The following is a 27953-nucleotide window of genomic DNA, read 5'->3' as shown; positions in this document are numbered from 1 at the left end:
TTAAGCATTCCAGAAAGCGTGTGTTTATAGATTGATACTGTAGTTTTCTGTGTATTGTTTTGTAGACTGTTGTTTGTCTTTTTGGGCGTTTTTCGTTTTTTGCCATGGCGTTGTCAGTTTGTCTTCTGCCTCTCTTTGAGGGTATGTCTACATTCTGCATTCTTGGTCATTTTTTCAATTACAATTCGATTACTTCCCCAGCTGGATGTTAAAGGACTTAGTTTAAAATTTTCATTTCTTTATTGAGAACAAAGAACACATGTTATCGGCTTCCCGTTGATGTATGGTGGACATTTCAAACTACCACAATGGGATCGTACACCATATAGCAGATAACCATTTTTGCTTTCTGTTCCTCCATCGAGAAATTCCACGTTTTCGTCGACGCAAATATAATGTGAGGTGTGGGGATGTGACACGAGATTTGCCGACAAATATCCATGGTACTCTTCCGTCCAGCCGGGAAGGCATTTGTTTCTTCCAGGAATCATAAGAACTGTTGAATGACCATGAGGCTTGCAAACAGCGCATGGCACGTCTTTATCGCCAGTATTAGGGCCCCAGAATGAATCCTGATATTCTCCACCATGAATTTCTGCCATATTGCCTTCACTTTGATGGTTGCCCCAAATGACGTCATGAACCATACACAGAGGATTTGCAGCACCACCTGTCGATTCATGAGATGTGCCTGCAAGTTGACCTACATAAGGAAATGTTAGATATCACTGGTTTCATCAAAAGATTTTATTTTCTTATTACGCTCTCGTAACTTAGAGGGGTATAATTCTTGTCCGTCTTTCTGTCTTGCCAGTATAAGGTACTATGATATGGTTTTTTCGGCTTCAATTTGATTATTTACTACAGTTTACAAACTAGAACTTTTGTATCAGTAGGGTTAGTAAACATACTAATGTTGTGATTATTATCAGTATTTTGATTGTCTTTAATTTTCTACAATGGACCAAATGTTGAACTCTGTCATTTTGTGATGAAATCATGTACATGTACATGTTTTCTCCAACAGATTTCAAGCTAGACCATTTATATCAAACGTATTGTTGTAACATATAATAAGGGTGTGCATATTATTATGAATTGATTTTTTTAAATATACCACATTAATGACGGGCTGTTGAATTAATGCATGCAGAGTTAATCCGGCTAACTCATCCTACATATTTTAAGCTGGATCTTTTTTCCGATTGTATACTATTCCTGATTTTGACTAAATGTGAATTGGCATAATGGGGGATGCATGCATAGCAGGAGACGCTTACCTTTTGGAGTTCATGCAATTAACACAGTTTTTGCTTGTTACCTTGATTCGCTCTTCCTAATCAATTTCAGAGATGTGAAAAGAAAAATAAGAAAAATACCGAACTCCAAGGAAAGTTCAAAACGGAAAGTCCCTTATCAAATGGCAAACTCAAAAGTTCAAACACATCAAACGAATGGAAAACAACTGTCATATTCCTGACATCGTTAAACTGCTGTAGTTTTATCTTGTGGGGATTGTTTGTAGATATTCTAAGATTGTGCATATTGTCAGGAACTTGGTTTTCTTCCAATCTTCTCGAATGAAATCTAGTATGACGTGTTCATGGTTTGTCTAGCTAAATTCTCCAACATTTTTCTAGTACTTTTAATCAGTCATTGTAGATATACAAGGTTTTCTTAAAATTTTCCACTAAGAATCGATAGTCCAGAAGTTTAACTTTGTCATTACATAATAAAGTAAAAATACATTTATAATGAGTTTTCATGTGATAAATAGAATTTTCAGTTAGTGTTTTTACATCGGTCCAATATACACTAAAACAGTTGTTAACTAATATGGCACTTACAATATACACCTTTGAACATTAGCAGCATTCATATTTGTTTCCTCTTGTAATCAAATTAACGGTTATGCAACCTCAGCGCATTTCGACAATTTTAAAATATCTCTTCAGGAATGACCGAGACCAAAATATTTGAAAAGAAACGCTGTAGAGCTGATTAAACAAAATAAACCCGAACAAAAATTTTATAGTACTGGGAACATTCATTGCTTACTATACGGTATGGGTTTTTCTCACTATCGAAGGCCCTACAGTTACATGTAACTGTTCACCTATTAGTCTCGTCTGCAATCATGTCGCATCTTTTTATGTATATATTGAATGTTACTTAAGGTTTTGGTTTGTAACCCGGATTTGTTTTCTCTCAATCGATTTATGACTTTAAAACACCGGTATACTACTGTTGCCTTTATTTAAACTAAAGTTTGCTGCACTATATTCAAGCTTACTACGGGGGTATCGTCTTTTTCTACTTTTTGTTTTAATTGCATTTATAAGTTGAAAATATTATTCTTGGTAACTGCATATATAACGATGAGTAACTTATAATCGCACGTATGAATGCCTAATTGTGGAATGCTGTGAACTAGAAATTGTTGCTACAATTATCAAATCACTATTTAATTAAGGTGAGATTTTTGCAAGGGTAGGGGGTTGGCTTAATGTGATATAGAGTTTCAAAATTATTCGAGTCATAAAATTGAGAGAAGAAAAATATTATCAAGTGTAAAACTATTAATATCATGCAAAACTCAGCCCTTAATTTATAATAAGCGAACATTACTTTTTTGTACTTTCACCATGAATATTTTCCAAAATCTGTACACTATAGAATATCAATCCTCTGTTATTTGTAGCAACCTTCAAATATTAATTTTACTAAAATATGGAATAGATTCATTTCAATGTATGTTGTAATAGTACTTTAAGGTTACCAATTTATAAAAACATCGAACTCTTTAGTTCTTATCTTTATGTATCAGCTATATAAAATTTTATGACAGTTGGTGATCTAAATTAAGGTGGTTAATTTTGATTTAATTTAAAGTAGCTAACACTTAAACCGTTTTCAAATCATATAATGCACAAAGATCTTTTAATATACCTGAATAAATGAGTGTGGCATTAGTATTACAAGAATGCTTTCCCCATCTGATGTAGGTTGATCTTCCATCTGAAATAAGATAAGCAAGCAGTGTTCATTAGTATGTCTTATTGTACTCAATATAATGATTTTTTTCTGATATTTAAAACATTTCAATATGATCTGTAGTTAAGCCTTGGTTATATTTTGGAGGGAAAGATGATACTAGTAGATATGTATAACTTTCCGCGGTGATTTGTCGAATTTACATAAGCATTTAATTCGAAAATGTCATTTAAAATATATGAAGAAACTAACGGAACAATCAAACATCAGAATTTAAAAGATACGGACAATAAACATACCTTGGCCAGATAAGAAAGCGAAAAAAAAAATGCATGCATTGTAAGAAAACTAAAGATTTAGTAACATGATCCCCTCGACAAACCAACGTTAAAGCTATGTTCTCCGGAAAGGTTAGCAATTAATACTATCAAAACGACATGTGAAAGTTAAGTATCTACTCCACCTGATATCAAAGCTGATTGTTGGTTTAACAATATTTCTAATTTCTGTAGTTTTAAGTCCATTTGGTTAAGTCTGTTCTGGATAACATCTCCGTCATTCAGGAGAAGCCGTTTCTTGTCGTTTAATCCTAACACTACTGTTAATATACCAGCTGAAATGAGCAATACTTCTACAGTTGACAGTACCATATTCTACTAAATTCCAATGCTATGTGTATCTATCAAAGGAATCATTCGTACTTAAATGGGTCAGACTGATAAGGACAACCTGATATATTATCAATTGTAAGATGATAGTCTATTTTTTCCCCGAAAATGGCACAATTTAAACCAAATATCTGGAGTGTTTTCATGAGAAAAAAATCCTCACTTCGTATTAAAAAATGCAGGTATACAAAAGTAAAAGATCGATATGTATAACATACTAAAGAGCTCGTTTAAACATATATCTTGTAGTGTCGTTTATACATAAATGAAATAGTTAAAAATTAACAGTAACTGGTATAAACATACGATAATAAATAATGAAATGTATGCCTTTGCTAATACAAATAAAGGCAACAGTAGTATACCGCTGTTCGAAACTCATAAATCGATAGAGATAAAAACAAATCCGGGTTACAAACTAAAACTGAGGGAAACGCATCAAATATAAGAGGAGAACAACGACACAACAAAAACACAACATTAAAATGTAACACACACAGAAACGAACTATAATATAATAATGGCCATTTTCCTGACTTAGTACAAAACCCTACAAAAAAATCTAAAAATTGAAATGGGTAAATGTTGAGGTGTACTAATATTCTTCATGCCGTTCATTGCGTACCGCCAAACCATATATATAACATTTCATAGCCAAGGATTACCATATATGCCATCCTTACAGTATTTTTATCATTAATATTACTAATAGAGTGTTTGTTCGTTTGCTTGTATCTTTTCTTTTAAATTATTTGTATTTTGAAAACAAAATAACCTTTCAATTTTCAAATTATTTACATATATTTGCAATGCAAAGAAAATCCTGCATAAATAACGTTGAAATTTTCAAGCAATTCTTCCTCCTAATACTATTTAGATACATTACATATTACATTGACTTAGTGTAATACGTCTTGGCGTGCTGAAACCTAGATCTTTTACGATGACACTCAGATTAGAGCAAAGTGTTCAAAGAAGCAGTTTAAGTGTAGGATCACGCATGAAATATGTTGCTATAAATATGAACATATTCTATGTACACTACCAAGAATGTACTCACACTTTATTTGTACTTTCTGCAATCCTGTTAATCAGTACTGAACGACTACATGATAAAATTGTGATGTTTTACTTCCTGTCAAATCAGTACTGCTGATTCTTATAGTTACTTATTTTATGAATTCAGTATCATGAACTTTTTCTGTACTTTTTCATTAATGTCTAGTACTGTTTATTCAATACCGTTTCAGTACTTTTTCAGTGGTATTTCAGTACAGATTTTTTACTGTCTGTTTCGATATTGCTTTTTTTTATTACTGTGCTTATCCTGAAGGCTTTTGCCTGTCACAATACCAATGGCTCAAATAGTTTACTAAATTGCAGTATGAATTCACCTCCACTTATATTGACTATCTCATCAACTGTTAAAGTATTTTAACTAAATGCTTCAGCGAATGATTGTTAGGTTGAAGTGGGTGCAGTGAAGTATTATTAAAGCATACCGGCCATTATCAGTTGTTGTCTGTGTAATGAAATTGAAATAAAATAATCAGCTACTATAAAATAAGGCGCTGGTTTAAAAAGGTCTGACGTTGACATGAAAACTTCTATCCTAATGACATTTTATAAATAATTAGTTCTTACTATTGTTTGGTTAGTCAATAATTTAATGCTTTATTTTCTAACAGGAAGTTATTGTGTAATTTTATTTTTTTTTACTTTTTCTATAACAATTCCTGATCTGCTGGCATTAAAGGGAAATAATCTTTATTCAGTTATTGTAAAAAATTAAAAAAAATAATCAAAGATACCAGGCTGATGATTTTAACACCAGATGCAGGTTTTGTCTACAAAAGAGAGGCTCCAATAAAAAAATTTGAAATGCCAAATTAAGTACGAAGTTGAAGAGCATTGAGGAAACAAAGTTCCGAAAGGTTTTGCCAAATACTGCTTATAAGTATTCTAAACCACGGGTGTAGAAAATCCTTAGTATTTTGAACACTATAAATTTTTGTAAAACAGTTAATTTATAATTTTAACCATATGAATGATAATTCATGTCAAAACAGAATTGCTCGCTGTTGATACCTCTTAATTTACAGAGGAATCTGTATGATTTATACACTATGAATGTGTCCCATAATATGTTTTCAACAGTATTTTTTCCAAAATTTTAATCATCTTAAAAATAGATTTCAGTGTTCTTTTAACAGAGGATAATAGTTTAATAATCATGGAAATAATGTTAGAACACATTTCTTATGAAATGTCAATATGCAGGAAGTTGATAGTTTTACTGATTATAATGTAAATTATTTCCCTTATCATTAGCAGATTATAATTACTATAGAAAAAATATCAATTACATTTACGCAATAACTTCCTGTTGGAAAACAAAATTTATAAAATTTATTTAGGATAGAAGTTTTCATGTCAAAGTTAGACATTTTTAAACCAGTGCCTCATATTATATTGAGTCACTATTTTACTTGTATTTCATGACATAGCCAATAATTAACTGAAGCTGAATGGTAAGTATAATTTTCTTCACTGCACTCACTTCATACTAACAGCCTATCACTGAAGCAATTACTTGAAATATTTTAACAGTTGATCAGTTTGTGGAAATGATTTCAAACTACAATTTGGTAAACTATTCTAGCAATAGGTATATTAAAGACCAAAGCCTACTGAATAAGCACAGTATTATTTCAGAAGTGTTTCTTTGCTGATTTGTTACGGTACTGTTTTAGTACTGCATTTCTATTATTATTTCATAGTGTTTCTTGGTGGATTTTTTACGTACTGTTTCCTCGTAGTGATTTCCATACTTACATTTCATTGCTGATTTTTATCTATAGTAGTGATTTCCATACTTATATTTCATTGCTGATCTTTATCTATAGTAGTGATTTCCATACTTACATTTCATTGCTGATCTTTATCTATAGTAAAGATTTCCATACTTATATTTCATTGCTGATCTTTATCTATAGTAGTGATTTCCATACTTACATTTCATTGCTGATCTTTATCTATAGTAGTGATTTCCATACTTACATTTCATTGCTGATCTTTATCTATAGTAAAGATTTCCATACTTATATTTCATTGCTGATCTTTATCTATAGTAGTGATTTCCATACTTACATTTCATTGCTGATCTTTATCTATAGTAGTGATTTCCATACTTACATTTCATTGCTGGTTTTTATCTATAGTAGTGATTTCAATACTTACATTTCATTGCTGATCTTTATCTATAGTAGTGATTTCCATACTTACATTTCATTGCTGGTCTTTATCTATAGTAGTGATTTCAATACTTACATTTCATTGCTGATCTTTATCTATAGTAGTGATTTCCATACTTACATTTCATTGCTGGTCTTTATCTATAGTAGTGATTTCCATACTTACATTTCATTGCTGATCTTTATCTATAGTAGTGATTTCCATACTTACATTTCATTGCTGATCTTTATCTATAGTAAAGATTTCCATACTTACATTTCGTTGCTGGTCTTTATCTATAGTAGTGATTTCCATACTTACATTTCATTGCTGATCTTTATCTATAGTAGTGATTTCCATACTTATATTTCATTGCTGGTCTTTATCTATAGTAGTGATTTCCATACTTACATTTCATTGCTGATCTTTATCTATAGTAGTGATTTCCATACTTACATTTCATTGCTGGTCTTTATCTATAGTAGTGATTTCCATACTTACATTTCGTTGCTGATCTTTATCTATAGTAGTGATTTCCATACTTACATTTCGTTGCTGATCTTTATCTATAGTAGTGATTTCCATACTTACATTTCATTGCTGGTTTTTATCTATAGTAGTGATTTCAATACTTACATTTCATTGCTGATCTTTATCTATAGTAGTGATTTCCATACTTACATTTCGTTGCTGATCTTTATCTATAGTAGTGATTTCCATACTTACATTTCATTGCTGGTCTTTATCTATAGTAGTGATTTCCATACTTACATTTCATTGCTGATCTTTATCTATAGTAAAGATTTCCATACTTATATTTCATTGCTGATCTTTATCTATAGTAGTGATTTCCATACTTACATTTCATTGCTGATCTTTATCTATAGTAGTGATTTCCATACTTGCATTTCATTGCTGGTCTTTATCTATAGTAGTGATTTCCATACTTACATTTCATTGCTGATCTTTATCTATAGTAGTGATTTTCATACTTACATTTCATTGCTGGTTTTTATCTATAGTAGTGATTTCAATACTAACATTTCATTGCTGGTCTTTATCTATAGTAGTGATTTCCATACTTACATTTCATTGCTGATCTTTATCTATAGTAGTGATTTCCATACTTACATTTCATTGCTGATCTTTATCTATAGTAGTGATTTCCATACTTACATTTCATTGCTGATCTTTATCTATAGTAGTGATTTCCATACTTACATTTCATTGCTGATCTTTATCTATAGTAGCGATTTCCATACTTACATTTCATTGCTGATCTTGATCTATAGTAGTGATTTCCATACTTACTTTTCATTGCTGATCTTTATCTATATTTCATTCTAGTTGAACTTATTCTTTCTGTGAAATCTTTTTACGGTTTGTTAGATCAATTTCAACAATTCGTTTTATAATTATATAATAATTATACTGTTGTTTTTTAATTTGATGGTGTTTAAATGTTCTATTTAAATGCATTATCTGATACAAAACTAACGTTGCATGTTTCATCGTATTTCAGATAATGAAAGCCAATACAGTATTTGAGGTAATACTCTTCGATGTTACAAAATAAAATATCATATGTAGGGTTATTGAAATTATACCTCACATTGAAGTTATGATATTTGCATTGAGATCTACCAAAGTCAATCGTTTTGGACATTGTCCGAATGAGGTTTGTCTATAAAGGGTTATGTTTGCCTTTATTTATGCAGTAACGCACTTATTTTACCCAAACGTAACATTTTTTTAACGTTTGTTTTCTCGTTTGAACTGTTTTACATTTTGTCATGTCTGGACCTTTTATAACTTACAATACGGTAAGAGTTTTGCTCATTGTTGATGGTCGTAATGTGACATATAGTTGTGTACATCTTTGTTATTTAGTCTCTGATGGATAGTCGTATCATTGGCAATCATAATACATCTTCTCATTTTTGTAATGATAGATATTTTGTTCCAGTTTTCAATTCACAGCTGCAGCAATGTGGGAATTTGGCTATAAATTCCACTAAGGCCGTTGCTGTGGTGTCTTGAACTTGCAGTGAGGTTTCAACTTTTACTCTGTTATAAAGGCCTCACTGTGACTTTGTTAAGAAGAACAGCAATAAAAGACCTGTTCCTTTGCTTTGGTTTTGTAATTTATGTGTAGGGATTTTATTTTATGACATGAATTAGTTTAGCATATCAAATCTTTGGTATTTCAGATAAACTTGAATTATCTCTGTAAAAACATTAACGGTACCAATTATTCTGCACCAGATGCGCATTCGATAATTAATGCCTCTTCAGTGATGCTCGAGGTCAAAATATTTGAAAATCCAAAGCTTTTTAAAAAAAAAAGAAAAGAAGAGCTTTTAAACCAAAAAGGATATAAAAAAAGTATAACCAAAGTAGGTAATATTTTAAAAAAATAAAATCCAAATCTCACATGCAAAGTTGATCTTAAATGAATTTTTAGATTGCTTAAGTTATATAAAGCTCCTTAATTTTCTACGTAACTATTTATACATCCCTGGCTTTAAACTGTTTAGATTTTGGCGTTCCTGAAAAGCGCTTCGGACGCACGGAATTTATAAAGTGTTTACATTGTATTTTGATTTATTTTTTTATTTTTAATACGGTATCTGCATTGATTGTTCTTTAGGTGTCCAAAATTTATCTGGTTATCTGCAATGTGTCCTATAGACCTTAACTACAGAACAGATTCGACTAAAAATAAAGTTATTTTCTATGTGACTTTCTGCTACATCTTTTTGTTGTATGCATTTGTAAGTGTATATCATTTTTATTATATTGAAATTGCAAATCAAATATTCACGAATTTTGCGCAATCTTTAAATGAAAGATTTGTTTTCATACTTTGCCAAAATGTAGATTATATCATTCATTTTTTTTTAAATATACTATAAAACAATTATAGGTCACAAAGTCCTTTAAACTGTTCTGGCAATATGTGTCATATGAGCTATTACCATTACTTGGCATCTACGAATGTATATAAAGTATAAGTCACCAAGCTTTGTTTGTCCTCAAGGCCCTATTAGTCATGTGAGCTATTACCATCACTTGGTATCTACAAATGTATATAAAGTAAAGTCACCAAGCTTTGTTTGACATCAAGGTCCTATGTGTCATGTGAGCTATAATTACCATCACTTGGTATCTACAAATGTATATAAAGTAAAGTCACCAAGCTTTGTTTGTCCTCAAGGCCCTATTGGTCATGTGAGCTATAATAACCATCACTTGGTATCTACAAATGTATATAAAGTATAAGTCACCAAGCTTTGTTTGTCCTCAAGGCCCTATGTGTCATGTGAGCTATTACCATCACTTGGTATCTACAAATGTTTATAAAGTAAAGTCACCAAGCTTTGTTTGACATCAAGGCCCTATGTGTCATGTGAGCTATTACCATCACTTGGTATCTACAAATTTATATAAAGTATAAGTCACCAAGCTTTGTTTGACCTCAAGGCCCTATGTGTCATGTGAGCTATAATTACCATCATTTGGTTTCTACAAATGTATATAAAGTAAAGTCACCAAGCTTTGTTTGACCTCAAGGCCCTATATGTCATGTGAGCTATTACCATCACTTGGTATCTACAAATGTATATAAAGTAAAGTCACCAAGCTTTGTTTGACCTCAAGGCCCTTTGTGTCATGTGAGCTATAATTACCATCACTTGGTATCTACAAATGTATATAAAGTAAAGTCACCAAGCTTTGTTTGTCCTCAATGTCCTATTGGTCATGTGAGCTTTTACTATCACTTGGTATCTACATATGTATATAAAGTATAAGTCAACAAGCCGGCTTTTTTGGCCTCAAGGCCCTGTGTTATGCGAGTATTTGCCTTCATATTTTGTTCGTAATACACATCTTTAAAAATGTTCTCTTCTGAAACCAACAAGCCAATTTCAACAAAATCAAAATCTGTCTTACGGTATCAAGTGTAAAGTTTGTATTTTTTTTTGTTTTTTCCAAAAAACCAATATGACGACCATGGCTTAAAACAGAACATATAGGGGAAATGCATTAAATGAAAAGAACACTTTATTAATTGTGTGCGTCTGAGGAGCCTTTCTTTACTAACTTCCATCAGGAACGCTCGATCAAAACACTGATTATAAAGCCAGGGATAACACAGCCGTAGCGCCCCCCCCCCCCCCCCCCCCCCTTGATGGAATTGAGGCTAAAGGGGTCTGGAGGATGTGCCCCAGCGGGACGAAAAATTTTCAGTATATTGAACTGTAGACTCGCGATTTCCGCACAAGATACTAAGGGAATGTTTGGTGTATTTATAACAAAAAACCAACATGCTTGAAATGCAGAAATTTTGTGTTTATTACTAAACTATTAGTTACAACAAATAGTTATAACAAGTGTCAATCTGAAAGTTAATCTCTAATCATCCAAAACCTCCCGAATCTACGATGATCACATTTAGAGAATAAAATGCCCTGTGATTTTTTTTTGTGTGAAGGATGTATAATTATTCTGCCACGTCCCGTCTGTGTTTTTGTTTGATGTTTTTCTGCTTTGTATCGATCTGATCAGATCAGCTGTTTTTTTATACTTTGTTCATATGTTGTAATGATACACCACTGTCTCAGGTTAGGGGGACGGTTGGCGCTTTTAAACATGTTTAACCCCGTCCCAAGTCAGGAGCCTGTAGTTCAGTATTTGTCGTTGGTTCATGTCTCATATTTGTTTTTTCTAAATTGTATTTGTTATAAACTAGACTGTTATTTTTCTCAATTGAATTGTTTTATATTTTTCATGTCGGGGCCTTTTATAGCCGACTGTATGGTTTTTTTCTCATTGTCGAAGACCGTACGGTTGCCTATAATTGCTTATATCCACTTTATTTGATCTTTAATAGAAAGTTGTCTCATTGGCAATAATACCACATCTCCTTATTTTCATATAGATAGTGATATAAATGATGACATTTACAAAAAAATGAGTTTTCGTCTTTCTTCAGGTTCCGTTTTTAGAGTCGATTTGTTTTAATTAACATGTTTATTGATATAATTGGTTTATCTATATAGGCTAAGTTTACTAAAAGCATTAGTTCGAAGTGTCTTATTTATATAAAAGCTGATTCAATGAAGATTTAATATTTTCATCTTTTTATTAAAAGAGCTAAAATGGACCGTTCATGTCGGGGCCTTTTATAGCTGACTATACTGTATGGGGTTTTCTCATTGCCGAAAGCCATACGGCTGCCTATAATTGATTACAACCACTGTATTTTAACTTTGGTGGATAGTTGTCTTATTGGCAATCGTACCTCATCTTCTCATTTTTATATTAACCTTAACATTCTTTATTTACTAGACGCTTTTCGTCTGCAAAAGACGCTCAAGCTTACTTTGTTTTTCTCCTTGTTGAGTGCTGTACGGGGACCTGTAGATTGTTCAAGATCGCGTTCTTTTTGGTATTTTAGTTAATAGCTCTCTTATTGGCAAGCATAACCGCTTCGATGGTCTCGGATAGCTTTTTAACATCGTGAGTACAATCCCTTGTCGGGTCAAACCAAAGACTTGAAAATTGGTATTTGCTACTTTACCGCCAAACACACGGCATTTAGGAGTAAAAGCAAATCCGGTTCAACGTGTCACTTTAGAACACAGAAGGGTACATTTGCATGTTCTCGCCCTGAATATATATTTGATTTGTCACGTGACGTCAAACAGCCATCCAACATCGCCATCATTGGTAATCATTCCACGATTCTTAACTTTTGTATTAAACATTTGAGGGTATCAATGTGAAAGGACTGAAATGATGTAATGGCGATTGCTAGTTGCAACTTCAGTACAGGTACATAATTTATAATATAATATCTTATTTAATTCATATGACAATACATAAATACACTATGTATACGTAAAACATATGTCATGTGCTCTTCAGTTGTGATTTAAATGATTTATATAACTTTTCTTTAATTAAAAGTCATAGCTTCCTGGTTAGGCACGCGGGAATCTGTTAAATACCTTCCAAAATAAACACTTCCTCATCTCTTACACCTACGATGATGAAAAATCAAAATGAGTGACGTGGAAGATAACAAGTATAGTGTACTTTAGATGTTTAAAGACAGAGAAGAAGATGGTAAGTGACATGTTATTTTTTGCTTCTTTCATTTCGTCTTACCATGTGATGACCATACACAATTTAACGTTAAATAACTCAATAAACATATTCTGACCTTTTTATTAATGAATATCAACAATATTTTCTTTTTATAAATGAACTTTTTCATTATTCTTTTTTTTTGGGGGGGTGGGGATGAGGGGGGAGACACGCCATTGACACCCCTACCGCCAAACCCCAAACCCCTATCCCAACCCCCTCCTAAGAACTACCAAAATATTGCAAACTGTTATACTGTTTTTAGACCAGAAAACCAAGTCGTTTTTTGTTTCTGTGATCACTTTATTTCTTTCATTAATTTTCGAGGGACCATTAAAAAAACCCAACAAAAACCAAAATCTATTATGCGAACTGTTTACATCGGATCACTGACTGATGGGATGCCCATTCATGCGTCAAATAGCATAATGAATATGCACAATCATGTTCAATGCACATCAGACCATATAAGAGTTACAAAACTGTTACGAATACGAATACGAAAGTTTTATTTTGATTCGGTTCACATATAACAATACAAACATAAGCTCTTAAGAGCTTTTTACCGAATATAAGGTAACACAAACACAACATTAAAACACACAACATGCAGACAGGATATATAACAGCACAGTCATATCGAAATACATGCAAAGCACTTTTAAAATACATATCTAAAGCCAAAGCTGAAGCACAACTAAAAATTAAGCACAACTAAAATTAAGCACAAATAAAATATAGCACACATGCAAAAATTTAAGGCATAATAACATGTTAGAGCAACTTCTAAAATATGATAAAGCTTATCTACAAGCAGAACAACAACATTTTGAACCATTCCAAGACTGTATAAGGCTCTTAAATTGAGAAAAACTGTTTTCAGTCCTGAAATGGTCAGGTAGGCTGTTCCACAGAGTAGCAGCTGCAAATTTAAAACTTTTCTTACCAAACTGTGTAGTTTTTACATGTGGTATATCCAGTATATTACTATATCTGAAAGAATATTTACAATCTTTTATATTTAATAAATCATGTAAACAGACAGGTGCTTATTTTTACCCTTTAAAATAAGTCATCTTTCATGAAAAACATAATTAGCATTTTATAAATTTTTAAAAAATGAAATGTTTAGTTCAAATCTTTAAATTATTCAAAATTCCCGAATGCACTGGGTTTAAATGGAGCAAAAAACAAATGTGTGAATAGAAATAAAATACCTGTCGATAAAGCGTTAACATTAACTATTGCGTGACTTTAAAAAGAAATATTTGGCACTTTTGTTGTTTTCATTCTATAGATTCAGAATATTTCACAATATTTCACCGTCCAGCAAAGGGTCCCCAGGGGGCATTGAACATAGTCTACAGTCATAACTTGTAGTATATATACACTCAAATAAAGTAAACAGGGTCCCTAGGGGAGTAGAACATAGCCGACAGTCAGAACTAGTATACACAACTACAGTAAACGATACAAATGATGATAGTAAATAGAACGTATATGAAATTCTTGTATAGCAGTCCCAACAGTCATCATAAGACAAGAGAGATTCTAAAGAGTAGCAGAAACCAAGGATAGCTACTAAAACCTCAGCGACCATATGTCCATATCAAATTATTTGTAAAAATCATAATAAATTGAATAAGCCGTAAATTAAGACCTGCTCGTGTTTAAATTACAATGACAAGACAAGAGTGACTGATAGGTGCTCCAACCAGGGCCCGGTAAAGAAGAGAGGACAACCACGGTAAATACTACAAAGCCAAAGTTAACATGTACTTAGATATATATCTCTACAGATTATATCTTAAATGTATTTAGTACCTAAAGAGCCAATGAAAAATGCATCATTACATCATCTCTTAGACCTAAAGTGTGAAGTCAAGATATATAGTTCAAATTTAGACCAAAATGTAGTAAGGCACGTTATCAATTGACCACAGATTGTCTGGTAGTAAATCAGTTCAAAACAAAGTAAGAAACAAGCTTGTTGTAATAAAAAAATAAATGTTTTGATCTGATGTTCACTGGTAGCGTATTTAAATCTATGTTTTAATTGTCTCGGATGTCATTGAAGAGTGTTGTTCTCAATTGTTCATAGCGTTTATAATACATCATAAATTGAGATTCGTCCTAAATGGATTGAGACTTCCACATTTTACAATTCATATTCATCTCGCAAAACTATTTTCATTTGTTATCATTTCTATAACTGGTGTCGAAGTTGTGCACAGTGTACTAATTTTTATTTTTTTTCCGTTTCAGTCCCCTGAACTCGTGTCTGCTATTGTGATTGCGGTTCTAGCGGTTCTGCTATGTATAGGTGTTATTATTTTTCTGATATTTCTCTGCTCTAAGATTTATCAGAACCATCAAAGGTTAAATGATCTTGAAGAACAAGTAGAAAAATTAAAACAATCACAAGGTAATACCACACAAGATGCATTAACTATTGAGAATGAATCTAAATTGAGACATAAGGAGCAGGAACACGACAGTGCAATAGAAATCCGAGGTGGTTCTGTTGACAGTTCAGACAATGCTCAGGCTACTAGCGGCCATTCAAGTTTTTCTAGTTTCACAGGCCCACGGTATACAATCAAAATAAGGAAAGAAACTGCAAAATTTGTTCGGAAAGAAATCACAAATGTATATGGCAATGTTCTTCCTGATTCGCAAGTTGTTGCAATTGCTCAGCGTTATTACCAAGAGAAAACAAACTCGTCAGACCTTGTTGGAATTGATGATATGGATATTACTAATCAGAAAGAACAGAAAGAAATTATAAATACTAGACAGAGTGCTATATTTGAAGGCCGGCCTACTTCAATGATGATAGATCTTGATGACCTTCCAGATAGCAATAAGTTAAATGAGCAGGGAGTGTTTGTGCATAAGATGGTGAATAAATCTGGTGGTGATCTTCAACTTCTGGGAATTAAACTCGAAATTCCTGATGGAGCATTGAAAAATAATACTCAAATTACTCTAGGTATTACATGGGATATTTCTGTGTACCCTAAACTCACAAAATCACAATCCTTGCTGAGCCCTGTTGTTGTCTGTCAGCCATCAGTAAAATTTGCTAAGCCAGTACGTTTATCTTTTCCTCATTGTGCTATTAACCATGAGTTGCATTGGAAGTTAACAGTTCTTTGTAATGAAAGTAATCTGCATGACAATGACAGTGCATGGAATGAAATACAACAAAATGGCGTCCATAAAATTGAAATTACGGAGCATCACGTGGTTCTTTTTCTAAAACATTTTACTTTGTACACACTTGCTGGAGAGAGCGTCGAAGGCAAAACTGCAGTCAAGGCAGTAAAATTGCTAGCATTTACATCTCGTTTTCAAATGGACCAAATGTTTACAGTTAGAATCTATTGCATCAATAATTATATTGACGAGTCTTCTCCTGAAATGATGGTAAATATGTAATTTACATCCCATATCTACGCGAATATCACTGAATGAAACGTCAGCATCAGTCAGCGCATCTTTTTTTTTCAAATGAAGTTTGCCTATAGGCATAAAGCAATTACGTTTATTAAATCAAAAATAAATGCCGATCAAAATTATATTTCAATGTTGGCGTCCATGTTGAAAAAAACTAAAATGTGTAAAGCCTTATAATACATGCTGCCAAGTCTTGATTAGATTTATTCGGAGGGTTCAAAATAAAAAGGGGTTAAACACTCTGGACATGTATCAAACGAGTTTGAGTATTGAATCTTTGTAAAGCATTTAAAGGAATTATTCCTACCCTGTATGATTCCAGGGAAGAAAGTGTTTCATGAATCATGACAAATAAGTTGAAACGAATTGTAATAGATATGCATTATTAATGGCCCTCTAATGATTTTATTTGGCATTTTGACAATACATGCACGCTGGCGACATTTTGTACTCATGTAATTTTCCTTAGATGTGATAACTCATTTACTTTTGCGTGTGTGTTCTCTTCATTATTTCACTGATCCGAGACCAAAAAGCAGAAGGTTTAGATCTTAACACCTATTTAATTCTCACCTCGTATTCATGTGCATGCCAATGGTCAACAGTGGTTGTCTATAAATATATCTTAATATTATCATTGTGTATATTCATATGTTCAACTATATTTTCAAAGGTAGACTGAAAACAGCAGATAGAAAAGTGATATTGCACGGTCATTTTTTAAAAAGTAATATTTACACGGTTAATTTTAAAAAAGTGATATTGCACGTTTTTTTTAGACTATCTGACACAATCGAAACAACCAATCAAATGAATAAGTACTCTACTTCTGGCTTATTGGCAATAATAAAGAAGCATATGGACCTCGGACTTCGTTCTCAGTCTACATACTTCTTTCAAGTCGATATTTATCAATTATGGACTTTTGACGAGGTCAATACGTTATATATGGACCTGTTTAGATTATATTGACCGAGGACGAAGTACGAGTGTCAGTATAATTTCACAGGTCCATATATAACGTATTGACTGAGTGAAAGTCCTTAATTTATGTATTACATATCTAAACAGTTTATTATGGAAATCGACTTCAATGTTCTTTCTGTGCATTTTACATTGTATTTTTCATGATTTTTTATATTGACCGTCAATATATAATATAATTAGAAACATAGCGTATTTTACGTTGTGTTTTGCAAGATTTTTAATATTGACCGCCAATATAAAATAATAGAAATAGAAACATAGCGCATTTTACGTTGCATTTGCAAGGTTTTTAATATTGACCGTCAACATATATATATATATATATATATATATATAGATAGAAACATAGCATCCATAAATACTCTTTGAATCACGTGGTCGTAATAACCAATGAAAAAAAGAAGAATGCTACACCATATGTAATATATCCTCGTATCGATCTCATAAAAAGGCTATAATAGTAGAATGATTTTTTTGTAATTTACACCAAGATACAATTAAATGTATTTATCATGCTTTTCAATAACATATGGTTAATCACTGAAAGACCCCTCCCACTCCCCCCACCCCTTCCTTACTTATTGAGAACTATCATTCTGCATTGACAATACTATCTTGGTGCAAATTAGATACACCAAATCGGGCTAACACCCTCATAGGTGTATCTAATACATATTTAGCATTTTTGATATTCTGATAAATTTTTTCACAACTTTGTAGACTCTGGAGATTTTTTAGCTTGACACTTATCTTTTTATTGAAAGCCGCATGTTTACCTCTAGATATATTTTGGTTTTTGCGTCGTTGCGATTCTTCTATCTCATTAACATATGATTCACTTCAAATTTTGTTACATAAGTTTGACTTCTTCATTTTACCCTTTTTTCTGATAGTATTGTCGTCAGATTAGAAATGATAAAGAAAACATCCTTGTTATATTTATGTCTAATGCTATCTCTTCGAATTATTATATCATTCCAACTAGATCATTATAATTACATTGAAAATTATACAAAAGTAGCATGAATCATAAAAAAGTCAAAATAATGTAGATTCACAATCGAAATTTTTAGTATTGATTAAGAATTCAGTACGTGTGTTCAGTCAGGAATCTACTTCGTCAAAATTATCTCCCCATTACGCCACCTAATTTTTACAATCGTATAAGGGAGCTACCATTTGATTTTTATGGGGGGGCTAGGATGAAATTTGAAAAAAATAGGCAGGACAGGAGTTTTGAGTAATAAAAAAAAGGCAGGATGAGACACTTGCAAAAAAAAAAGTCAGGATGACAATTTAGGTAAAAAAAAGTCAGGATAAACTTTAAAAAAAAGGCAGGACCGAATAGAGTGAAAAATAAAAAGGCAGGACAGAGATAACTAATAAAAATGCAGGACAAAATTGTTCATCCTAGCCCCCCCCCCCCCCCATAAAAATCAAATGGTAGCTCCCAAAATGCAAGCCATTGCTGTCAATTTAGCTGTTGAAAACCGATAAATTTATCAAGATAGCACCATTACGATCCTTTTGTACCAGTTGTATTTTAAATGACAAATGTATCTACTAGCTATTGACATTAGTTAGTGCACTTTTATGCCTTTAGTTAACTCAAAACTATTGTCTAAGACATAAGACATAATAAGACATAAAGCTTTATTTAGAGTCGGTATGTGCAAATACAAGTATAAACATAAGCTCTGAAGAGCTTTTAAAACCGACAGAGCAACAAATAAAACAAAACATACATATCAAATCATGCACACATAAATTAAACATATAAAGCAGGAGTTCATATCAGTATATAAACATGCAGCACAAAAGTTCTTAAAAGCATCTTACAAGTTAAACACACACTGAAACATGCACTTGTGAGATAACAGCACAAAAGCAAAAATAAAATGGTTTGCACATTAAAAGCACATATAGATTAGTTAGTTACTAAAATTAGCACAAAGCAGCAGAGAAGGTTGTAAGGGAGAATTTTCGAAAGTTCAAAAACTTTTTAAATAATTCTAATATTTCGTGGCAGGGCAGACTCAAAATGTTCAGAGGTTGAAGACTAATAACCCTAGATAACACAAGTTTTGCATTTTTAAGATCCACTTGTTCAGTCTGACGTCAAGTACTTTTAGTAAAAATTTGTTATTCAATCACACCTATTCTGTTATGACTCATTAGAAAGGTATTTCACTTGACCCATATATTTCATTTTTTAGTACGTTATTATATCAACCTGTAGCCTGAATATATAAAAATAACAGAATCTGAAACGAGATGATGTATCAAATATTTTTGATTTATTCGTTTTCAAGACAAAATAGTCAACTCCAGCACACCTTAACATAAAAAGGTGTACTCGACTTTCTCTTTTCGATAAAATTATTGCCAATTTTTTGAATTTTTTTCCAAAAACCTGTCGCCGGGGGCAGAGATGCAAAGATCAATCTTTTATCTTTCTGTGGATTTTTTTCGGCGGAATTTATGCACAAAGATCCACATGTATTGTGTATCTACCACAATCGACTGTTTCGTGAAATTTTGTATTTAATTTAAAAGTTTACAAATATCTCGAAGCTCCATACTATAATTTAAGTAAACACAGGTATATAATATGAACAAAATCCTAAATCATGCACCTTCATTAAACTTTTAAAGCCCACAGAAACAGATGTAAACAATTCAAATGTACAAGCATGGCCTTTTTTACCTTCTCTAAAAATGAGTTTCATTTCTTCTGTTTAATTTCAACTGGGTATCCGCCTGTGTTTTTAGATTTTGCTTTAAATGTTAAGATTGATAATGTTTGTTTTATCTGATACGTTTTTTTAACAGTGTCATAAAAATAAGAAGATGTGGTATGATTGCCAATGAGACAACTCTCCACAAGATACCAAATGACACAGAAATTAACAACTATAGGTCACCGTACGACCTTCAACAATGAGCAAAGCCTATACCGCATAGTCAGCTATAAAAGGCCCCGAAATGACAAACGTAAAACAATTCAAACGCAAAAACCAACGGCATGATTTATGTACAAAATAATGGACGAAAAACATATATGATATACAGCAACAAACGACAACCACTGAATTACAGGCTCCTGACTTGGGACAGGCACATACAGAATGTGGCGGGGTTAAACATGTTAGAGAGCGCCCAACCCTTCCCTAACCTGGCACAGTGGTGTAACAGTACAACATATGAACAAACTATGAAAATCAGTCGAAAAGGGCTTAATTCATCATATAGATACAAAGCATAAAAACAAGTAACAAAAAACACAGAGTTGACGTGGCAGGGTACTTATACATCCACACAACAAAAAGACACTAAGTACAGATCTGAGAGTACTCGCAGTTACTGACAGCTAGTTCAATCCAATAGCAACTAATAAAAAAATCATGCATCTAAGACTAAAATATCAATCAGTACACATCCAACATCCAATGGATTTAGTGTAAAGACGTTAGAAACAGTCAGAGAAAAACATGACCTTGTGCAATGCCAAGATACAGGTATCGACATATTGTAGAACCATGAATATGTTTATGTAAATAAAAAATAATATTTAGTTTGATTTTAATTTACAGTTACTGATAACAAAATCAATATTAATACCAATAAAAGCAATATTCAAAGATATAATTACAGTTTTGAATTGGTAACCTTTTAGAATAAGTTTATTTAAAGGATCGATAAGTTTACCCGGATCGCTTCTAAATTTCCGGGCTGGGTAAACAACATCTCAGTCTTTTTTCAAAATGTGATCAAACATTATGAGTTCTTTGTATGTTGAAATAGCTCACTCAAGACATAATTAATCCTGCACTTAATCAATAAACAAAATTCTATTCTAAGTAGGCGTGAATGCGCATGTTTATACTCCTATACTTAAGCACAGGGATGGACACCTTCTGGCCCAAGAATCGCCCTGTGCATTGTACATGGAGCATGTGGAAGATGTATAAGGGAAATTAATGCACTGTCCACACTGGGAGCTACATGTATAGATATGAGGTATAAAAATAACCAAAATATATCTAGAAGTCAACTTACAGCAATCACGTTTCCAATTACGACCAAACATGGATTCGTGTTTATACATCTTGCACAACCAAAATGACGCTCAATTTAAGCAAGGGTTTTACTACCGGACAGGGAAAGTCCATGGTTTTACTACCGGACAGGGAAAGTCCAGGGATGACCATATTTCTTCACCCAGTCATTTCCCATAGATTTAACTAATATACTATTTTAACGGTATCTATATCTATATATCGAGTTAAATAATAAACATAACGCAAAACATTGCATACAAAGCAAATTAGCGAGATGATATATTCATTTCAAGGAGCAAACTATAATTTTTCTTTAATTGTTGCTGTAGGGTCGCTCTCGTTTAAACGTATATACCGCTTTTGTTTTTCTAATCATAAATACCATGTCTTGATACAAGTATGTTTTTCATTGACAGAATATAATCAAAGCTACAAAAGATATGAAAGAAGCCGATGCACCACAACCCTTGTTCTTACATGACAATGGTGAAGATGTCGTTGTCGAACTGGCAAAACTGTCCAACGGCTGGGAAAATGACGGACTTACCCGTCAGGTACGTTTTTGGCGATGTTTTTACTGCAGTAGCGTATAATTGGTGAAAGTATACTGAAATCTCAATTGATATTGCACCTATAGTTCAGGTTCATAATTTATCTTATATTTATTACTTAACTTGTTTTCCGGAAACTAAAACTGCTCAAAAAGACTTTTGAGGAAGAACGACTGAAATCGACAGTACATAAATTTCTTGTCAAAATCACAAATTGGTCAACTGTGACCGATACGATGTATGTGTCTCACTAGCGAAATGTTTTCGCGGTCTTGGATGAGCCTCCTCATGGGGTTTTTGATTATGTGATTACTTGGCCGTTTTTATAGTGATTATTTGATTACCAGACCAAATATTTTATGATTATTTGATTATTTGATAATCTAGGACTGAATTTTGGATTATTTGATTATCTTGTTTAAAAAAAAAATTAATGATTATGTGATTATATTGGCAAACAATTTGTGATTATGTGATTACTTGGACACCCCCATGAGGGGCCTCTTGGATCTTTAGTTGGTAAAAACAATATTTATTTTGAAACGATTCATCACATTTGTGAATACTAATCTGTTTCCTAAGAGATCGTGTCCTATTCCTGATAATGACATTTTGACTGAGTGTGAATTCGCGTGACATGTCGACACAACTGGTCTTTATCCTTTGGGAGTTCGTATGATTACCTCAAGTATTGTTATTAACCTTGGTTTGTTTCTTCTTTGATCATCGTTGAAATACTGTTGCCTCAAAGTTATACTTTATGTTATATCATTGTCTTGAATTATAAATCCAAAAGGTCAAGAGTAAGTAGCCATTCATTGTCCATAGTAAAATCACTTCAAGCATTATGTATAACGCTTTATTCTTTTACTTACAGACAATAGATTTTGAGAGTATTTGGCACTGTTTAGCTCCAAACTGCAAATATCTGTTTCATCCAAAAGAAATGTCAGCTTCGAAAATAGTGTGTGATTTTACTTATTATCAGCCTAATAATCAAGGACCTCCACCAAAGAAAAGAACGTTAAAAATAGCCGATCAATACACCGATGTAAGTTTTGTATTGTATTCATTCCCAAATAGTAATTAAATATTGTTATAAGAAATATACATAATGAATTAAATATAAAAAATAATAAATACATGACAATGGTTAGCAACAACAAAATTATTCCGCGGTAACTAAATATTGATAAATGTAGCTAGACAAATATCTATTTGGTTGGGGTTGAGACTATCCCAGGCGACATTGAACAAAACATCAAATTCCCCTCTGAACATCGTGTTTACCTCGGGTGACTTAATGCGCGGTTTATAAAATCTCTTCAAAGCTTCTTGCACAGCAAAATTATTGTTTGAAATTGGTGCAAGTGTCTAAATACTCTATTCGACATACGTAACAAATGTTTTATATAATATGTCTGTCTTGTAGTTTAAAAAAAATCAAGGGGATATGGGAAATTGCATGTATATGAAAATTCTATGGCCTTGGGTCAAAGAAAGTGGTGGAATGAAAAATTCATTTCCCTATAGAGAAATAAATAAACGTATATAAATATTAAGCGTGCAAAGTATTGAATACAGATTTCATATTGGACTTATTTAAGAATTGAAAAAAAACATTCAAAGAGTTAGAACTAAGCATTACATACAATGTATACCTTGTCAAGCACAAGTAATTGTGGCTTTTATAACTCGTTTTCTAAAATTTGACAACTACACTTCATTCTGCAGAATATGTACCTGATACTTCTTTAAGTCATTTTCAGACTCATCTTTACATGCTAGAATACTGTGAGCTTACAAAACAATGGACTGTACAAACTTTCAGGAATGGAGTTTCTAAATGATATCCAAAGAATTTATTTCCAAATTAAATAAATAGATAGGTGCACAATTGCATTATATCATGAAGATTAGGAGGAGAAGCCATAAAATGATGTGTTCTGAATGGTGCGGATATGACAAATTCCTTGTCATGTCAAAGTAAACCCAAAACATCATTCGAAAGAAGAAGTGAAATAAGGTTCAAACGTTCATAACATAAGTAGGATTCTGTAAAAGTTCACAAAAATCTTTCATGCAATTCAGAAGCAGATGCGAATACAAACGTGGGAAAGATGAACGACAGAACGAACAAACGAATGAATGAACTTTGTAGACGGACTCCCCCATCACTATTACCTCCCACTTCTGAAAGCAAGCTTTATAATAAACGATATAAAACACACTTGATCCTTGTAATGACAATTTTTCATAATATATCGTCTTGTTACTGATATTAAACATATATTCGCAAATGTCACCGTTACATATCATCAAATATAAAAAAAAATAATCAATTCAATATCCTGAAAAATTCTGTAAAGGGTTAAAATACATGATTAGCCCCTCCCCCCTTTCCCCCCAAAGGGCATGGTCAGCTCATAACACTTACTATATTTCATAAGTCCGAAGCGCTGTTCTTAATTTACCTCAAAGTATGTTATAAATATTGAAAAATCAATTTTGATCCTGGTATCTTTGATAAGTTTACTCAATAGTTAGTGCTTCGGTACTGGCATTTTGTATTATTATACTTCACGTAACAATGCAATATTTTGATTGGCTTAATCGAGGGTGTTAATTTACTCTATTTTATGGTAAATACTCTATTACCCTTCACGGAGACTCTTGATCAAGTGAGCGCTTTATTAAATACGACTCTATACATTTATTTCCCATGCCTGAGGGAGATATGAAGATTTGTTCACCCAAGAATATTCATATTTCACGAGGGCTCTGCCCGAGGGAAATATGATTTTTCGAGGGTGAGCAAATCTTCATATCTCCCGAGGCAAAGGGAAATGAATGTTTTATTCCACTGCCTATGCTTTGTTTGCTATCAATACATTAAAAATTATTTTGCATACATTTTGTTTTCTTATCCGCTTGTTTTTATAAGTTAAACTAAACACGACATACCCATTGATAAACAGTACGGAGCAAAATTTAATTACGAGTCTTTTTGTTTTATCGTCTGAAATAAATTTGAACATGATAATGATTTTTGCCATCGCTATTTTAAAAAGAATAAGAATTTCAAAACGTTATGTACATTAGCCGCGCGTAACGTCGCACAATGTAATCCCGACATTTCAGAGGGGAATATGATCCTCAGAATGGAATATGAAGATTTGTTCAATGACACGTGGGATAGTCTCAACCAATCAAATATTGATTAAACTATCAATAGGTATAATCAATGGAATAATATCATATGGCAAATACTCTATTACCCTTCACGGAGACGCTTGATCAAGTGTGCGCTTTATTAAATACGGATGGTTGTTATGTACAAGACGTCATAGTTTATTACTTTGAATTTGAAATTTAGTCGACAGTAATAACAGAACATTCAGTATAATAAATTAAATAACACATATCTGAGAGGGTGATAGAGCAGATTGTTACCCCTCGAAAAGACATTGTCAACCTTGGCTTCGCCTCAGTTGACAATGTTTTCTCGGGGTAGCAATCTGCTCTATCACCCTCTCAGCTATGTGTTATTTATATAATGACATACCTTTTTGAATTTTCCGTTGATAGATTTAGAAATTATTATAAAGCTACCAAGGATTCCAACAAAATCAGGATTGATTTGGCTATCATATTGGGTTCCTTTTGATCATATAACTCTTAACGTGTTTTGGTATAATTATACATCCTTGGCTTTCAACTGTTTGGCTTTGAGCGTTTGAGTTAAATCAAGAAATGCGCTTCGGACTCATGAAATATATTAAGTGGTATTAGCCGACCATGCACTAGGGGGCTTATAGTCACCAGAAGCGATTTCGACCCAGTGTCAGAAAATGAAAATAAGTGTTATTTCCATGTAAAATTTTGCTGACGACAATGATGCCATATAGGTGCGCAATGATCAATATGGAAATTCCTTTAAGCAGGAATTTGTTTTTCCTTAGTTATTAATTAAGCACAACATAATGTCTATATGTTGTTGTCCGACCACACACATAATAACCTTTCTCTCATTATTCTTGTACACATTGTCAATAAGTGTCGTGGCAGAGTGGCAGTAGTGTTTAATTGCTATCTTTGTATCAATTTGTTAAGGCTTTTTTGCAAATACTTATTTAGATTTATATGTTGTAGCGATCATCCTTAGCCCTGAAAAGAAATCTAACTAAGGATAGAAAACAGATGAAAAGCTTGATTTTAAAACTAGATCCCAAATCAGATAAGGATTATACAATGTTAGCAGAGAAAATTGGCTATCAACCGGAGGAAATAAGATGGCTAGAAGAACAAAAAGGTCACAAGAGTCCTACTGAAATATTGCTGCAAAAGTGGATAGACGATGGGCATCAACTGATAGACTTGGAACATTATTTGTCAGAGATGGAACGAGAAGATTGTGTTTCTGTTCTATCAGGTGATGGAGCACAACATAAACAATAAATTACAAAAAAACAACGTTGTTTTGGGCTTTAAACCAATGTTTCCAATTCATTGATTTAGCGGTAGGTATTTCCCATTATGGGTTACCAAGATTCTTCCTCTTACGGGACATATCATTGGCTACGCTTGGTGATAAAATTCAATGACTCGTGTTGCGAAAGTGCTGCGCTCTCTACACGTAAACAAAAACCCCATGAAACAAATTTTTGACAATTGAACATACCGTCATTGGTCAAGTGGAAGTCCAAATTCCCGTGCTTCATCCTAGTAGGCTCACTTAGCCTATCTCTTATGTTTATGTTATGATTAAGAATGAATTTATTATCGACCATGATATATTTGCCACTGGACCCCAGAGAACAATAATCTATTAAGTTCACTGCATGTCCGTCGCCGACTCGCAGATTAAATTGAGAAGTGTTTCTGACAGTATCATGATTATAACCTACACACCGTCTCCAGTCACCAACAAATGTGTGATTATTTTTATTACATATATATTTGTTTTGTTACATTTTGTAACATTCTCATTAAGATGTTTGTACTTTTTTTTTCAAAGTTACAAAGCGTCAACAAAAGATGTATGAATATATGATATACTTCAATAATATGAATGTTTGTTAACTTTTAATTTTGTATATAGTCAAAATATTGTTTTGTATGTCATTTATGTCTTGATAACCATCCAATGTTTGGATTTTACGCCAATATATAATTTGATTTGATTTGACTTTGATTCCAGTCAGATTATAATATGAAAATTTTGGAACACAAAAAGTAGTAAATTAGATACTCATTTCAAACTAAAAACTTGTTTTCTAAAGAAATTTATCTACTTTAAACAATTTTCGATTAAGAAGTGCCATATGTAAAATCAGAATCAGTGCTCATGATCTCCAAATATAAGGGACCGGTATAAAACTCTATACACAGTAAGAGATCAGGGGCTTTGGAAGAAATGTACCCCTAATTTGGTTGAATATGAACATTTTTTACTAGTTGTTCAGCATACAATGACGATAGGGAGATATATTTCAAGGAAATAAACATTATTTGTCATAATTTTTTCAGATCTCTCAAATGAGGCAAAATTTGTTTGGTTATGTACTAATGAAAATTTTTCTGTCCTAGGGAATTATGTTATGATTAAATTTTTAGATGTTAGACGAAACGTGAATTAATATATGATATAACGATGATTATTGTAATGATATTATGAGTCTGGTCCTGCTTGGAATAAACTGTACATGATTTATACAAGTTGCAGAAATATATGTTGCTCTTTAACTAAAAAAGTTTTTTGTTACATATATCATCCTTTTATGTGTATAAATGTCATACTGTCCATCAAGGGCCCTTAAATGTAACAATAAATATTCTTATTCTTA

The 27953-nt window shown here is 32.5% G+C and overlaps 1 protein-coding gene and 1 long non-coding RNA gene across 3 annotated transcripts; one reads left to right on the top strand and one right to left on the bottom strand.

Moving 5' to 3' along the window:
• Positions 1-85: 85 nt before the first annotated feature.
• On the bottom strand, positions 86-14092 carry LOC127737367 (uncharacterized). The gene is made up of 4 exons (XR_007999445.1): positions 13996-14092; positions 3458-3607; positions 2950-3018; positions 86-703 (listed from the first exon to the last, which is right to left on the bottom strand). It is a non-coding gene; the product is annotated as an uncharacterized LOC127737367 (long non-coding RNA).
• Positions 12593-27953, top strand: LOC127737338 (UNC5C-like protein). 2 transcript variants are annotated; one of them, XM_052247946.1, is made up of 5 exons: positions 12593-12734; positions 15315-16478; positions 21973-22110; positions 22985-23158; positions 26260-27953. In XM_052247946.1, exons 2-5 carry the CDS (start codon positions 15798-15800, stop codon positions 26563-26565), a joined length of 1299 nt encoding a protein of 432 aa, XP_052103906.1. In that variant the 5' UTR covers positions 12593-12734; positions 15315-15797; the 3' UTR covers positions 26566-27953. The 2 variants fall into 2 exon arrangements, with proteins under 2 accessions (XP_052103906.1, XP_052103905.1); XM_052247945.1 differs by lacking the exon at positions 12593-12734 and adding an exon at positions 12867-13028.

Source organism: Mytilus californianus, unplaced genomic scaffold, assembly GCF_021869535.1.
Source record: "Mytilus californianus isolate M0D057914Y unplaced genomic scaffold, xbMytCali1.0.p SCAF_4, whole genome shotgun sequence".
Taxonomy (NCBI): domain Eukaryota; kingdom Metazoa; phylum Mollusca; class Bivalvia; order Mytilida; family Mytilidae; genus Mytilus; species Mytilus californianus.
Note: the sequence above shows the minus strand (reverse complement) of the source record. Positions and strands in the feature narration are given on the sequence as shown.